Here is a 13,941-nt window from a genome sequence, read left to right on the forward strand (position 1 = left end):
CTTTATAAACATTCAGCTCCTGTTTGATGACACAATGACAACTTCATTTTGTGCTTAAGTGCTTTTTTATTGTCAACATGTTTGTTTCAGATCTTGTTGAACGCAGCGACGTCCATTGACTGAACGAAATCCTCAAAGGCAGTGATGTTTTCCTCCAGGATGTCTGTGCCCACCTGGATGTACAAAATAAAAGCTTCAGGTAACAAACTCAACAAAACAAAGGCTTCTGTGAGGAAACTCAAAACTGTTGAATAAAAGTAGTCAGTTTGATTTATTCACCTTGTCGTCTTCGACAACGCAGCCAATCTGCAGCTTCTTGATGCCGTAACCCACGGGAACCAATTTAGCTGCAAAAAACAAGTCAGAGCAGATCGATAAGTTAACAACATCTTCGTCTGAACAGATGAGAACATTTGATTAAATCTGCAGTTTTCAGATCTTTAAATTTCCATCACGTATTCAGCCGAAAGATGGTATAATGATCATCATCAGCTCTGTCGTCACTGATCAATAACAGTTAATGTAGTAGTACAGTATGTAGTACTGCATTATTGCAGTAATGTCCTTACACTGTCCCCAGAGGAGCCCGTCCATCTGAATACTGCGTACACACTCCTCCAGCTTCGCCATGTCCGTCTCGTCGTCCCACGGCTTCACATCCAATAGGATCGAAGATTTGGCGATGAGAGTGGGCTCTGAAGGGGAGACGGGAGCATGTTACCACCGCAACCACTCTACACTACAAGACTGATTGGCTGCCGAGACTCTCATCAGGTGAATATGGTGTGCATCAGACATTCAGCCGAAAGATGGTGTTTGGTTCATCATAAAGAGTCCAATGTGATTCTGATAGAACATCGTCTAAAAACGGATCAATAATCAATGCGATTGGCTGTAATGTAACTTACTCTTAGCTTTCTTGGCGGCGTACTCGGCCAAACGCTCCTCCTTCAGTCTGGCTGCCTCTGAATCATCCTGCGAGACAAAACCCAGGTCAAAGGTCACAGGTCAGGTCACGTAGCTGATCGATGACATCACTGTGACCTTTGCATCATCGACTACTTCACCTCCTCGTCGGAGCCGAACAGGTCGATGTCATCGTCGTCCTCCTCCTCATCATCATCATCCTTTGAGACAGCGGCGGAGCTGGGGGTGGTGTCGGCCACGGCCGCAGGTCCGTACTGACCCAGAGGTTTCTTCACACCTGGAAGACTGAGAGGAAACGCCGTTGACATCACTCCTGTGCTGACGTCACCTGACATCACTCCTGTAACCCCCCCCAGACAGTGTCGTCCTCACCTGTTCTTCTGGCTGTGGTATGACTTGATGTGGTTGTACCACCGGAGGGCGTGACACAGGTCGGCTGAGGGTGGCGTCGAGATGGCGTCAAAGACTGCGACGTCAGCCTGAGAGGGAACAAACCTGAGGACAGAAAAAAACTCGTCACAACTTAGTAACCGTAGTGTCTTTAGGTTAAAAGTGGTCGTATGTCACCTCAGTTTATTTTCACATTAAACTTAAAAGTTATTATATCTACAACTATAATGAGTTATTAGTAAGTGATATTACTCATATATTAATATATTTATTAACAGTTCCCTTTGAACTGTTTAAACCTTCAGGCTGTTCATGACACGTAGCATCACTTAGCCTGTTAGCACCATGTGGCTCCATGCTAACGTTAACATGTAGCTACTTGTAACCTAAAGAATCATGTTAGGGTGTGAACTGGTCTGACGTCACTTCCTCTTCACTCAACCTGAAACACTAATATTTCATTGTTGCATTTATTTCTCTTCGTTTAAAATATTTAGCCAAAGCTAACGCTAGCTAACAGCTAGCTTACAGATAGCTCACAGCAGAAAGGAGCCAAGATGGCGGCGCCGGCAGCAGCAGAGCTGCAGCTTCTAGTTTTCTATAGTTTCCTCTCGGCTCCTCGGCCTCGGACCGACTCACCCTTCGATGTAACTTCGCTCCAGCAGGAAGTCATTCAGCACTTTGAGGCCGGAGGCGGATTTCAGGTCACCGAAGCCCATGATGACGAAGAGGAGCTGAGGAGGAGTAGAAGGAGCCGCGGAGGAGGTAGAAGAAAGAGGGAGGAGGTGGGAAGAGTCGCATTTATACCCGGAGATAGACCCCTCCTCAGCGGGCAGCGCTCCTCCTCCTGCCCGCTCAGCCTGAGCTCCTCACCAGTAAATACAAACTTTACGTTTCATCCATTAAAATTAACACAAACACGTAGACTCGTAAAATAATAATGTCCTGAATATTTACTATACACATCAGATGTGTATAGTAAATATTCATATATATATATATGTTTATATATATATATAAACGTTATCGAGACTTTAACAACACTGTCTCTTAAAACCTGTGCAATGTTTACCAGAGATTTCCTTTCTTTCAGTCTCATACGACTTCCCTAGACTACTGCCCCCCCCTGGCTGGTCTACCTGCTGCTGCCATCCGACCTCTGCAGCTCATCCAGAAACCAGCAGCTCCACTGGTCTTTAACCTGAGTTCACTCACACTCCTCCGCTCCCTTCACTGGTTACCAGTAGCTGCATCCGTTTCAAAACATCAGTACCGTGCTGTGAACGGACCGGGTCCAGTCTACATCCAGGACATGGTCAAACCTCACACCCCAGCCCGTCCACTCCGCTCTGCATCGACCAATCAGCTGCTCCCTCACTGCGAGGGACAGCTGTCACTCACTGCGAGGGACAGCTGTCACTCAGACTGTTTTCTGTCCTGGCTCCTAAACGGTGGAACGAGCTCCACATGGACATCAGGACAGAAAGTCTACACATCTTCCTCCAGACTGAAGACACACCTCTTCCGACTATACCTTGAATAAAAAAAATAAGCTAGTTTAAACTAAAAATTTAGTAGCACTTAAATGGCACTAACTTATAGCACTTTGTAGTTTGGCTTTCTTGAAGAAAATTGTACTTTCTTGATTGTTGTTGTTCTGGGTTTGTTCCCTCATATATATATATATGAATATATATATATATATATACCATTGTTTATCTGTTTATGATTGTGTCTCTCTGAATCTGTGTCTCTCTGATTCTGAGTCAGAGTGAATCATCTTCAGTTTTTTAACGATCTTCAAACTCGCACAGGAATGTAGTCTGACCTGTCACATGGTCATGTGACCTGCTAGGTTTGGCTCATTGAGTGTGAAGGTTTGAACAAACCTGAGAGAATCTTCACAGGTGGGAGTTCAGAGAAAAACAGAAGAAACAGAAGAAGAGAAGCGACAGATCAAAGAAGAAGAAGAAGAGAGACAGATGGGACAGGCTCGCTCGTCCATGTGTCCTCAGGTAAATCTGTTTGCTGAACGTTTAATTTGAAATATTCTTTATTAACAACATGATTCAGAAAAAGTTGTTGCCATGTTGGATCAATGTTAATTCCCATGAATTTAAAAACTAAACTCTGACTTTATAGTCTCCTCATCATCTAAAGAAAAACCCTTACGTCATTGTCGCAGGATTGTGACGTAACAACAACGTCGGCCGGTGGAAAATCTGATTAAAATTCGAAATGTTTCTTTTACACTTTTATACTTTATGGTAAAAACATGTTGAATGATCATCTTTAAATGTAGAAATAAAGGTGTTGGTCTCAGTTTGCGTTGCTCTGCTCATATTTACATTTATTCAACAACTCGTTTTGTTCCTGCTGCTCCTCCCTCTCCGCCTGTTGGTAGATAGTGCTCAGTTAGGGACCATCGGTCGTACACTACCTTTCCTGACGCATTATGGGAAACAATGAGTGCAGTGTATAGGGTATAAAAATGTCAATACACTTTTGGAGAGAACTTGCGATATAATGACTAGTGAGAGATTTCAGACACATGTTTCAAACTTTTCACTGTTTATTGACGATCATTGAAGCATTGATTGATTATTCATGATTGGTTGCTTGATCACAGTTGTGTGTCTTGTCTCATTTAGCTTCATGTTATAAAACAACTGATTTAAAATAGTGATGCGTTCACAGACCCATTCATGTTGTAGGATAAAACATAAAAACAACACGTGGACGTCAGGACGAGTGAACAGGAGGTCTCAAAATAAAAGCCGTCTTCATCTCGTTGATAAATAACCAATAGCAACGACATGAAGACGACGACTGATGACATCATCTGTAACATATGTGAAATCATCAGTCACACACGTCTCAGGCTTGTGTTTGATGTCATCATCATGACATTGTCTTGTCCTTGATAAACTGACGACAACACACGGACAAGTTAATGCTTAAATTTAGAAGATTTAAAACGTTTGTTTCAAATATTGATTCTGTTTGTTGAAAAGTAAAACCTGAACATGTTTGGATGAAATATAAAACTGTTGCTATGATGTTCAGGTGATCCTGATGGGTCTGGACTCTGCGGGGAAGTCGACTCTTCTGGCTCGACTGCTCACAGGACAGGTGAGATTCTGCACAGCTGACATGTTACAACAGTGCTTCAATCCAGGTGTCAACCATGACCTTTGACCCTGCAGGTGATGGACACGTCACCGACCATTGGATTCAACGTGGGAACATTGGACCTGGACAAGAAGACGTCTCTGACCGTGTGGGACATCGGAGGACAGAAGAGCATGAGACCAAACTGGAGGTAAATTTGTTACAAACAAATAAACTAGAATCACCGTCCTGTGTTTGTTTGTCTCCACCAATCGGAGCAGTTTCAGTCTATATACATTGACCTTTGACCTCTGAAATCTAACCAGGTCATCTGTGAATCTCAGGGAATGTTTGAACTAAATTTAAATAAATTCCCTAAAGCGGTTCTTTCGGATATGTTGTTCACAAGAATGTGACGGACGGACAGCCTGAAAACATAATGTCTCTCTCCACTGGGTGACGCGGCACGGAGACGTAACAATCAATCAACATATGGTCTCCTCAGGTTCTACCTGGACGGCTGTAAGGCGCTGGTCTTTGTGGTCGACAGCAGCGACCCCGGGCGGATGTCAGAGGCTCAGAAAACTCTGAAGAAGATTCTGAGTGAGGAGAAGTTGCGAGGAGTTCCTCTCATGGTTCTGGCCAATAAGAAAGATCTGCCCAACTCCATGACGATACGAGAGGTGAGAGACACATCCCATAATAACCAGTTCCAGGTCTTAGTTGCTAGGAAGCAAGTATTTATTGGCAAAGACGAAGGATCCATGGACAAAGGCAACTTTGAGAGAGGAAGGTTGAATTCAATCTTTTATACCTGAACAGACACCAGGTGAGGCTGTTTGCTCCCCTCCTCCTCCTCTTCTTCCGTCTCACCCTCTCTCCCCCCCACCCTCAGATCTCCAACCAGCTTGATCTCCGCAGTTACACCGAGCGCTCATGGGAGATTCAGGCCTGCAGCGCTCTGAAGGGACTCGGCCTCCAGCAGGCGTTTCTGTCCGTCAATAAACTGATCAAGAAGAGCTGAAGGGAGGAGGGGTGGAGTTTATGTGAGGAGGAGAAGGAGCATTTAAATATTTAAACAAACAAAACGTTGTTTGATTGTAATAAACAAATATCAACCTGTTGAGTATTATTAAAGTGCATTGATCGATCAGTTGATTGATAATCAAGAGGAGGAGTTATGTGTTTTTCTTCTTAACAGTGTATCAGCAAATCAAAGCAACTAAATCAATTTGTAATATTTAAATCAAAAAGGTTTGTTCTTTATCTGAAAAGAAAAAAAATTATAATGAAAAGAAAAATCAGAATCAACAACTTTCACTCTGTTGTTTTATTTTGAAAAAAAAGAATCAATAAAGATCAACAGTAGACAACGTAATCTACAAGTAATTCACTGATCAATCATCAGGTTTTCAATCAGATGTATTAATTATTGATCGTGGAAACGTGGAATGAACTTTAAATGTTGACGTAAACCCATTTTTCAAACACTTGTCACTTCCTCTTGTGTGCGTGGTCGATGGCGTGCAGACTCCTCAGAGAAAACCAGGACTGGATCAGCAGCAGGACGGGGACCATAACCCAGAGTCCGTTAAAGAAGACCAGGTAGACCCACAGGTGGAGCCAGCTGGACGTGTCCAGGTGGGGACTGCCCATCAGCCAATCAGGACAGAAGGTCATCCAGCCGCCGTACAGCTCGCACACGCTCAGAGTGATCTGCAGGAAGTGTCTGAAAAGTACACAAGTATATATATGTCAATGTGTACTGTTAGTATATCTGTATACAATCCTATTTATACAACCTCACATTATACAGTGGTAAGATGGCAATATAAATCCACATGTTATATATTTACACAAACTCAATATATGTACACATACATATGAACTGTCAAATTATCTGTGTACAATCATACTACTTCATCCTCAAAAATATGATATACTGATACTAATAATACTAATAATATATCTGTAAACATCCTGTGAGGGAGCTGGAAAGCTTCCCCCTCACTGAGGTGCAAAAACATATAGTTTGAAAACACTGACTAAGACAGGAAATTAATTTTGGTTTATATATTGCATATTGTTCTTTTATTTTGTAAACCCTACTAAGCACTCTCTCTTTGGAGGGGGTGGTCCAGCAGACAGGGGAGAGAGACAGGTTGGGTAGAGGGGGCTGTTTTGCTTAGTTTGTTTTTTCTTCAGTTAATTGTGTATTTTCTTTCATATGTATTAGTCAGTGTTCATTTGCAATGTTTATAAAGAACAGTGAGTAATATTAAACGGTAAATATATGTTTTAGAGTCATTATGGGAGTGTCACTGTGTAATGAGGGATGAGAGGAGGGGCTCAGGTCTGCTGCCCAGTTAGTTTAACCACCATGAAAAGCCTTCACATACAGTATATATACACTCTTTCTCTCTGTTAATATAGGTAATAGTCGTAGTGTAGCCTGTAGTAGTATTACCTGTAGTACTGGTCGTTCAGTATTGCATAGATGAGAAGTACTCCGAGTACAGAGTCCAGGACGACCGTCAGAATCTCGATGGAAACGATTGTTGGATCAAAAACTAACCAACGACTGTCAGCTTTACTGTACTCCCTCCCTACAGACACAGACAGATCAGGGACACAGACAGATCAGGGACACAGACAGGTCAGAGACAGACAGGTGGAAATAGGAAGTTAAACTCACATAGTTCAGCCAAAGGACCTTCAGACGACTGCACCGTCCCAACCAAAGACATGTAAACAAACGGACCCTCCTAAAAACAAACAACAACCAGAGACATGTAAACAAATGGACCCTCCTAAAAACAAACAACAACCAGAGACATGTAAACAAACTCTCCTGATTGGTCATACCAGCGTCAGGTGGACAATAACATCATAGAAGAGCCACAATAGGATCCACTTGTCCGTCACAGAGCTCCGCCCACCATACCTGTGTGTTAGCAGGATGGCAGTTAGCACCTGGATGCTACATGCTAACAGAGACAGGACGGCGACCAGAGAGAGTCCAGGGGGCGCTGATGAGTCCATCTGCAGGATGAGGAGGAGGTTGCAGTACTCTATACGCAGTAATACTACACTCAGTCCACACAGTAGTATCAACACATAAGTGTTACTACTCTGTCGTATGAACACATGTAGTATTACTATACTCAGTACTTGTTCTCTGCTAATCTCTCAGGACTGAACTGTGTCAATGTGGAGTGACGTCCCAGACTCCATCCCTCGCTCTATCTATTGGTCTGTTTGCTTAAAGTCCCGCCCAATGAACCCTTCCATTGGCCTTGAAAGAGACCACCCCACTGCCTGACCCCGCCCACACAGGTCAGAAGTCACCAGTAGAGTTTCAGTAGAATCATGAAAATAAAAAAAAGTGGAAATAAGTTAAAGAATTTTCATATTGTAAAATTGTTCACAGTAACTGTTCATATTTAATTAAGAAATGTATTTTTTAAATTTAGTTAAAGCTCCACTGCAGCTTCAAGTTAAACGTCTGTGAAAAACAAAGTGGATTGAAAACAATAAACAACAAAGTTTTTTATTGCTTTTATTCAGAGTTCAGCTAAGGTTCACACCTGTAACAGTTCCACAGGTAAAACTCATGAACAGGAAACACAAGAACAGCAAGTACAACTAAACATACAGGAAGTGCTACTACACAAACAGGAAATGTTCTTTGGCTGCAGTTTTTTGTGTTAAAAGAATAATGTTTAACCTGAAAAAAACAAACTGATCAAACTGATAGATTTTTATTAAAGTTGATTTTCGATAAGTTTTATTTTGATCGGTTTGTTTAATCATCACTTTTATTAATACTGTGTCAGTAAGGAGTAACCGATCAACAACGGAATCAGATAGAAATCAGCAGAATCAATTGATTGGTTGAAAACAATTCAGACAGAACATCAGGAGAACATATTATGAAAGATCAAAGTAACTACAAAAGCAACCACACAAGAGCATCGGGAGAACGTAAAGAGAACACTAGTAGAACATCAGGAGCACATTTGGAGAATGTTAGGAAAACATTAGGATCACTCCATGGGAACATTAGGGGAACATTGTCCAATCCATCAGTGGAATGTTAAAGTGATAGTTCACTTTCCTCATTATCTACTAAGCACTGTGATGGAGGGGGGTTGGTGAAGTGTTTGAGTCCACAAAACACTTCTGGAGTTTCAGGGGTAAAATTTGTTTTGGCAGAATCCAATATAACTGAAGTAACCGGTGACTGATTCTTCAGACGTAATAAAACAAACATAACATGCCTCCATGCTGCTCCTGTGGTGTCATCAAGTGTCTACAAGCCCCGACGTTCATATTTGAAGTCGTTACTTCTGGTAGTGGACATTTAGACTAAAAACTGACCCCCAAGTTGAATATGAATGTCGGGGCTTACGGACACTTGGATGACAGATAATGAGGTACTGATGGAAGTTACATTTTTCTGTGAACTATCCCTGTAAGGACTCTTTCCTCTAAAAACCTGAGAACCTCAGAGTGAGTCTGTTTAGGGAACATGGTGGAAGGTTCTTAATGGAACCTCAGAGGAACCTAAAGTTTAACTTGTATCAATCCCGAATGTTGAGAACCCTTGAGGAAACTCTTAGAACTCTACTTACCCCTCGAGTGGGTTTTGTGGGGAATGGGACTAGAGAGGAATGTGAGAGGAATGCTAGAGGAACTTTGGCAGAACCTCAAATTAAAACAGCTGTCTCAATTGAGTTATATTATTGTTATTGATCAGCTGATTATTAGTTATTGTGTTTATATCAGTCAGATGTAGTTTCAGAAAATAAGAATAAACTGTTTCATTCTCAGGTTTTCAGTCCAAGAACAGACGTCATTAAGGACCTGACCAAGAAACAAACGCTCTTAACTTTTGATGACATTATCACATGATCAGATCACGTGTGTGTGTGGACGTCCATCAATAAAGAAAATATTGATCCCAAAACAAATGTGTGCTCTAAAATATAAAGAAACACTTTCAGCTTTTGATAAATCCTCTTCTTGTTTTTCCCTCTGAGTGAGTCCTCCTGTTAATGGTCTTAATGCTAAGCTAAGCAGCTATTTCCCCCAGTTTAGAGCCATAATGATGTGGTTTCCTTTTGTTTACAGTCATTGTGCTCTTTATGTCATGTATATTAATCAACATTCATACAAATGTACTCATTAGCTGAAATGCTAATTTTCATTGGCAGTCTCTTTGCCATATGCTAAGCTAACCAGCTTCTGGACTGTAACTATCAATTTAAACATGTGTCTCAGCAAAACAGGAAGAGGATTTGTCCAAAACTAAATATTAACGAGTGTTCAGCACTCTTCCTCCTTCTTCTCCTCTTCCTCCTCTCTTTTGTCCTCCTGAGGGAGGGTGGAGGACAGAGCGTACTCCTGACTGACTCCCTCTGAAACCACCGACTCATCTACCACCTCCTCACCTTCCTTAACCTCATCTATCACTTCCTCTTTCTCCTGCTCTGGCTCGCCTGGGGCCACCTGGGCATGGACCTCAGTGAAGGGGACCTCGAGGTCGCTGCTGCCCAGTGGGGAAAGCTGGACGTCGGCCTCGGTAGTAACAGACTCCCCGGTCTGAGCGGAGGCATCAGGAGGCTGAGAGTCAGAGCTGCTGCGAGGCTGAAAACAAAGACAGAGAGGTCAGAGGTCACAGGAATGGCAACGGAACTCTGGGAACCCTAATGGAACTTTTGTGGAACCTCAGGTGAACCTGAAATGGACTTTGTGGAACCTTTGTGAAAAACTTTGAGAACGTAAGAGAAATTAAAGCTATCAGGAATTCTTTGGAGAACGTTGGTGAAACATTTTGGATACTTCAGGAGAACCCTGAGAAAGGCCCTGAACAAAACCTTTCTTGAACCATGTCGAAAAATTCGGGGAATGTCAGAGAAACTTATACTTTGAACTTATCTAAGATGAGGAACCATATAAGAAGCTAGTCCCAACCAAATTAAGTGAACTTCAGTAGAGCCTCACAGGTATTGTAGTAGAAAATGTTAATGGACCGTCACAGCTATTAAAGGAGAACAATGGGGATCTCGGGGGAATGTTGCAGAAACTTTGAGCTAACATCACATGAATTTGAGGGAGACTTTAGTGGAACCTTGAGGGAATTTTAGGCAGACCTTGTGTGGAACAGTCACAGGGATATTAAGGAATATTTATGAAACTTGGGAGAATCTTTACAAGATGGTAGAACGCTAGAGGAACATAGAACAACAAAGATCCTGGCACCTTCCGGATGCTGAAGGTCAAAGGTGAAACCTTCAGATTGGAGGTTTTCAGTTTGATTTTCTCTCGTTGCTCCACAGAAACAATCTTTGTTCCGATCTTGTTCATCTTCTTCTCGATGTTATGTCTGGAGAATGCCTTCTTCAGACTGTCCACCTGCAGAGAGAGAGACAGTTATACACCTGTGGTCCATCCACCTGACTCAACACCTGTCTGTCTGTGGTTCTCACCTTCTTAAGACTGGATCGTTTCAGTTTCTCGGCTCTGGACTTCTCCATGTTCTCCAAGTCATGAGGCCACGCCTCCTCATCCTCCAGCTCTGCCTCCAGACCGACGTCCTCATCAGATGATAGGTCAATGGTGTGGAGCCCGCCCTCCTGAGACTGGTTGCCATCGGTGACGCAAGGTGCTGATTCCTCACCTTCCTCCAGAATCTCATCCCGAGGGAACGGTGGAGGATCCTTCACAAAAACACTGGAGGGGATCTCTGTCTCCTCCTGGGGGAGAGAACAGCAGAATGTGTCTCATGCTAAAGGAACTACAGTCAAAGCACAGAGGATTTCCACAGAACCTAAAAATAACCGGAGGGAAAGCCGTGAGATGGAAAATGTCTCAGGAACCTCACAGGGTTCGAAAGGGAACTAATTAAACTACAGTAAGAGAGTGTATGGAAAACCTTTATGGAATGTTAAAGGAATCTAGAGGATATTTATGTGAGTCCTGGAGGAGCCGCAGAGGAACAACAGAACAATGCTAGAGGAAGCTCAGTGGAACCTGAACTGATGTTACCATGACAACCAGACCACATGATCACAGTCCAGTTTTACAGCTCACTTCCTGCTGCAGATGAGGACCAAATAAGGTCAAAGACTGAAAACTACTGACAGAGAGAGATAGAGAGAGGGGGTGGCTGTGTGAATGACTGACAGGGGAAGACTTCATCTCCCAGCATGCTTCAGTGTGTCTGGTGTCTGATTCTTACTGTTCTGGGTTTGTACCCTCATGGTTGATCTACTTTTTGTAAGTTGTGTTGGATAAAAGCATCAGTTAAATGATATGTAATGTAATGTACTGGACCAGGACTGATGGAAACTTTTGACCTCTGACCTCTGACCTTACCTGGAAGATGAGAACCTTGAAGTTGTTCCTGCTGATCAGGTGGGCATGGTTTGCCTCCAGTTTCTTCACTTGGACGCCCTGACGCTCCATCCTGTCACGCACCTGCGAAGACACCACACACAATACACATTGACATTGACAGGTGTGAGATATTGACTGACAGGTAATACATTGATTGACAGGTGAGCGTGTACCTCCTTCATGGTGACGGACAGCTTGCGGCTTTTGTCCAGAAGTTTACTGACGGTGTTTGATGTGTGACTGTGACTCTTTGACAGTTTGGTCATATCAGCCTGGATCCCTCTGACCACGCCCTCCATCTCTACCTGGTGCCCCTGCAACACAACAATCAATACACCAATCAATACATCAATACAGGTCAAAACATGTCAGAATTCTAACATCTGGAAAACAGCTGCTTTATTCTGCAGCGACAACATCTGATGTTTGACTGAGACATAACCTTCATGGGAGAACGACACAGAGGAGGTGAAGAACATGGAGTCAATAGGAAAATTTAATTTAGGTTTGGACACATTTTTCATTCAGTTCCGACTCTTTTAGTAACTTTACTATGACTCTGTTATTGATTCTATTATTGATTCTATTATTGACTATTATTGACTCCTACACTGACTCATAGACTGAGTCCAGTTCCACAAGACGGTAAACTGGTCTCTGGGCTGAGCTCAGTAAGTGTCAGTGAGTGTCTATAGGTTGTACGTGAGCATCTGTTGGTGTCTGTGCATATTGGTTGGTGTCTGTGAAGCCTCTGCAGTCTCTCACCTCCATCTTGTGCTGGTTTTCCTGAACAGCATCCAACATGTTGACCAGTTTGTCGAGCAGAGTGAGGACGGTGATGGCGTTGACGGGACCCTGACTCATTTTCTCAGGCTCAAACCCTGCCAGGAGGGAGGAGGGCGAGTCCTGGTCCTGGTCTTGGTCCTGGTCCTGGTCCTGGTTCTGGGGGGGGACCAGCAGGTCCTGGCTCTGGTGTGTCTCAGTTGTCACCATGATTCTTCAGTCGAACTGAAAACTCAAAGACTTTTCTGTAAAAAACACTGTGGAATCTGCCTCGCCCTCCCAGCCTGTGTGTGTGTGTGTGTGTGTGTGCTGCGCTCTGATTGGTTGGCTCAGAGGAAAACTTTCCATCTAACTTCCCTGTGAAGCTTCCACACCTTTAACTCCTTCACTGCCTGAACCTGAAACATGAAAAGGCTTTTATTCTGAAGATTTTATTATTGTTTCCTGTTGATAGGGTTAGCCCTAACCTTAAAAAAAATCACAAAATCAATACAAATAAATTTTTTTTAACAAAACGAAAAATGTTGGAACTAAAAACATACAATTTTACTAATTTTGTTGAAAGGAAAAAAAGGTTAACTTACTTGAACACATTTATAATATACATTACAAGTTAAACGTAATACATTTAAAATATAACCAATATCATGAACATTGTGGATTCATGTGATGATTCTGTATTTTTCTTCTGGTTATTTTTTATTTAATTTTTTTTATTTGGACCTATGAGTCTGACATAGTGTGGATTTATTAGGAATTAATAGAATATAAGTACAAATTTAAATGATGATGTAAATATAAAAACAAAATAATTAAAACATGAATTTATATTATTTGTTATTTATTAAACTTTAAAAAACTTAACTAAATTTATAAATTAAAGTGAATGTCATTGGAAGAGCTGAAAGAGTTAACTCTCTCGCTCTCTCTCTACCACACCCAGGGGGGAGGGGTGTGTTACCATTACGACCAGGCAGTGTGTGTGTGTGTGTGTGTGTGTGTGTGTGTGTGTGTGTGTGTGTGTGTGTGTGTGTGTGTATGTGTTTGGTTTAGTGTCTGTAATGTTTTTAAGGTGAAGTCATCTGGAAGGAAACCTCTCTCTCTCTCTCTGCGTGTTAATGTCTCTTGCCATCTGTTTATGGAAAACATTAACGTTAAAAGCTAAAAACAATTAAACGATTAAACATTGAATTTAAGAGACACAAAAAAGAAGAAATATTATATTAACCTAACCCTATTTATTTTATTTTTTTAACGTTTTAATATAAGCTTTTTTCAAACTTAACTAAACTTTTTAAAATGCTGAAAAATATTAATCAATAAATCAAT

The 13,941-nt window shown here is 42.1% G+C and overlaps 4 protein-coding genes across 4 annotated transcripts; 1 reads left to right on the forward strand and 3 right to left on the reverse strand.

The window, feature by feature from the left end:
- Positions 1 to 46: 46 nt before the first annotated feature.
- eef1b2 (eukaryotic translation elongation factor 1 beta 2) lies at positions 47 to 2,134 on the reverse strand. Its single transcript, XM_034604786.1, has 7 exons — positions 1,957 to 2,134; positions 1,300 to 1,422; positions 1,068 to 1,212; positions 909 to 975; positions 570 to 695; positions 280 to 347; positions 47 to 173 (listed from the first exon to the last, which is right to left on the reverse strand). The coding sequence occupies exons 1-7, from the start codon at positions 2,034 to 2,036 to the stop codon at positions 87 to 89; spliced, it is 696 nt and encodes a 231-aa protein (XP_034460677.1). The 5' UTR covers positions 2,037 to 2,134; the 3' UTR covers positions 47 to 86.
- A 997-nt stretch (positions 2,135 to 3,131) lies between these two features.
- arl11 (ADP-ribosylation factor-like 11) lies at positions 3,132 to 5,599 on the forward strand. Its single transcript, XM_034604926.1, has 5 exons — positions 3,132 to 3,332; positions 4,384 to 4,449; positions 4,524 to 4,639; positions 4,934 to 5,111; positions 5,324 to 5,599. The coding sequence occupies exons 1-5, from the start codon at positions 3,300 to 3,302 to the stop codon at positions 5,450 to 5,452; spliced, it is 522 nt and encodes a 173-aa protein (XP_034460817.1). The 5' UTR covers positions 3,132 to 3,299; the 3' UTR covers positions 5,453 to 5,599.
- Positions 5,600 to 5,705: 106 nt separating this feature from the next.
- ebpl (EBP like) lies at positions 5,706 to 7,822 on the reverse strand. The gene is made up of 5 exons (XM_034604914.1): positions 7,294 to 7,822; positions 7,124 to 7,193; positions 6,896 to 7,034; positions 5,896 to 6,157; positions 5,706 to 5,841 (listed from the first exon to the last, which is right to left on the reverse strand). The coding sequence occupies exons 1-4, from the start codon at positions 7,468 to 7,470 to the stop codon at positions 5,923 to 5,925; spliced, it is 621 nt and encodes a 206-aa protein (XP_034460805.1). The 5' UTR covers positions 7,471 to 7,822; the 3' UTR covers positions 5,706 to 5,841; positions 5,896 to 5,922.
- A 417-nt stretch (positions 7,823 to 8,239) lies between these two features.
- On the reverse strand, positions 8,240 to 12,921 carry cavin2b (caveolae associated protein 2b). The gene is made up of 6 exons (XM_034604662.1): positions 12,595 to 12,921; positions 12,003 to 12,143; positions 11,809 to 11,910; positions 10,920 to 11,186; positions 10,693 to 10,845; positions 8,240 to 10,077 (listed from the first exon to the last, which is right to left on the reverse strand). Exons 1-6 carry the CDS (start codon positions 12,820 to 12,822, stop codon positions 9,757 to 9,759), a joined length of 1,212 nt encoding a protein of 403 aa, XP_034460553.1. The 5' UTR covers positions 12,823 to 12,921; the 3' UTR covers positions 8,240 to 9,756.
- Positions 12,922 to 13,941: the final 1,020 nt, after the last annotated feature.

The sequence above is a fragment of the Hippoglossus hippoglossus genome, chromosome 2 (genome assembly GCF_009819705.1).
Source record: "Hippoglossus hippoglossus isolate fHipHip1 chromosome 2, fHipHip1.pri, whole genome shotgun sequence".
Lineage (NCBI taxonomy): Eukaryota > Metazoa > Chordata > Actinopteri > Pleuronectiformes > Pleuronectidae > Hippoglossus > Hippoglossus hippoglossus.

Bases quoted from the DNA above. Each gene is read 5' to 3' on its own strand.
- cavin2b (XM_034604662.1), bottom strand. From the start codon at position 12,822: ATGGTGACAACTGAGACACACCAGAGCCAGGACCTGCTGGTCCCCCCC. The intron at 12,144-12,594 runs GTGAGAGACTGC...GTTGTGTTGCAG, and splicing joins AAAACCAGCACAAGATGGAG to GGGCACCAGGTAGAGATGGA. The intron at 11,911-12,002 runs GTACACGCTCAC...GTGTCTTCGCAG, and splicing joins TGTCCGTCACCATGAAGGAG to GTGCGTGACAGGATGGAGCG.
- ebpl (XM_034604914.1), bottom strand. From the start codon at position 7,470: ATGGACTCATCAGCGCCCCCTGGACTCTCTCTGGTCGCCGTCCTGTCT. The intron at 7,194-7,293 runs GTATGACCAATC...GTTTGTTTTTAG, and splicing joins TTATTGTCCACCTGACGCTG to GAGGGTCCGTTTGTTTACAT. The intron at 7,035-7,123 runs GTGAGTTTAACT...CTGTGTCTGTAG, and splicing joins AGGTCCTTTGGCTGAACTAT to GGAGGGAGTACAGTAAAGCT.
- eef1b2 (XM_034604786.1), bottom strand. From the start codon at position 2,036: ATGGGCTTCGGTGACCTGAAATCCGCCTCCGGCCTCAAAGTGCTGAAT. The intron at 1,213-1,299 runs GTGAGGACGACA...GTTTCCTCTCAG, and splicing joins TACCACAGCCAGAAGAACAG to TCTTCCAGGTGTGAAGAAAC. The intron at 174-279 runs GTGAATAAATCA...TTGTACATCCAG, and splicing joins GCGTTGTCGAAGACGACAAG to GTGGGCACAGACATCCTGGA.
- arl11 (XM_034604926.1), top strand. From the start codon at position 3,300: ATGGGACAGGCTCGCTCGTCCATGTGTCCTCAG. The intron at 3,333-4,383 runs GTAAATCTGTTT...TATGATGTTCAG, and splicing joins GCTCGTCCATGTGTCCTCAG to GTGATCCTGATGGGTCTGGA. The intron at 5,112-5,323 runs GTGAGAGACACA...CCCCACCCTCAG, and splicing joins ACTCCATGACGATACGAGAG to ATCTCCAACCAGCTTGATCT.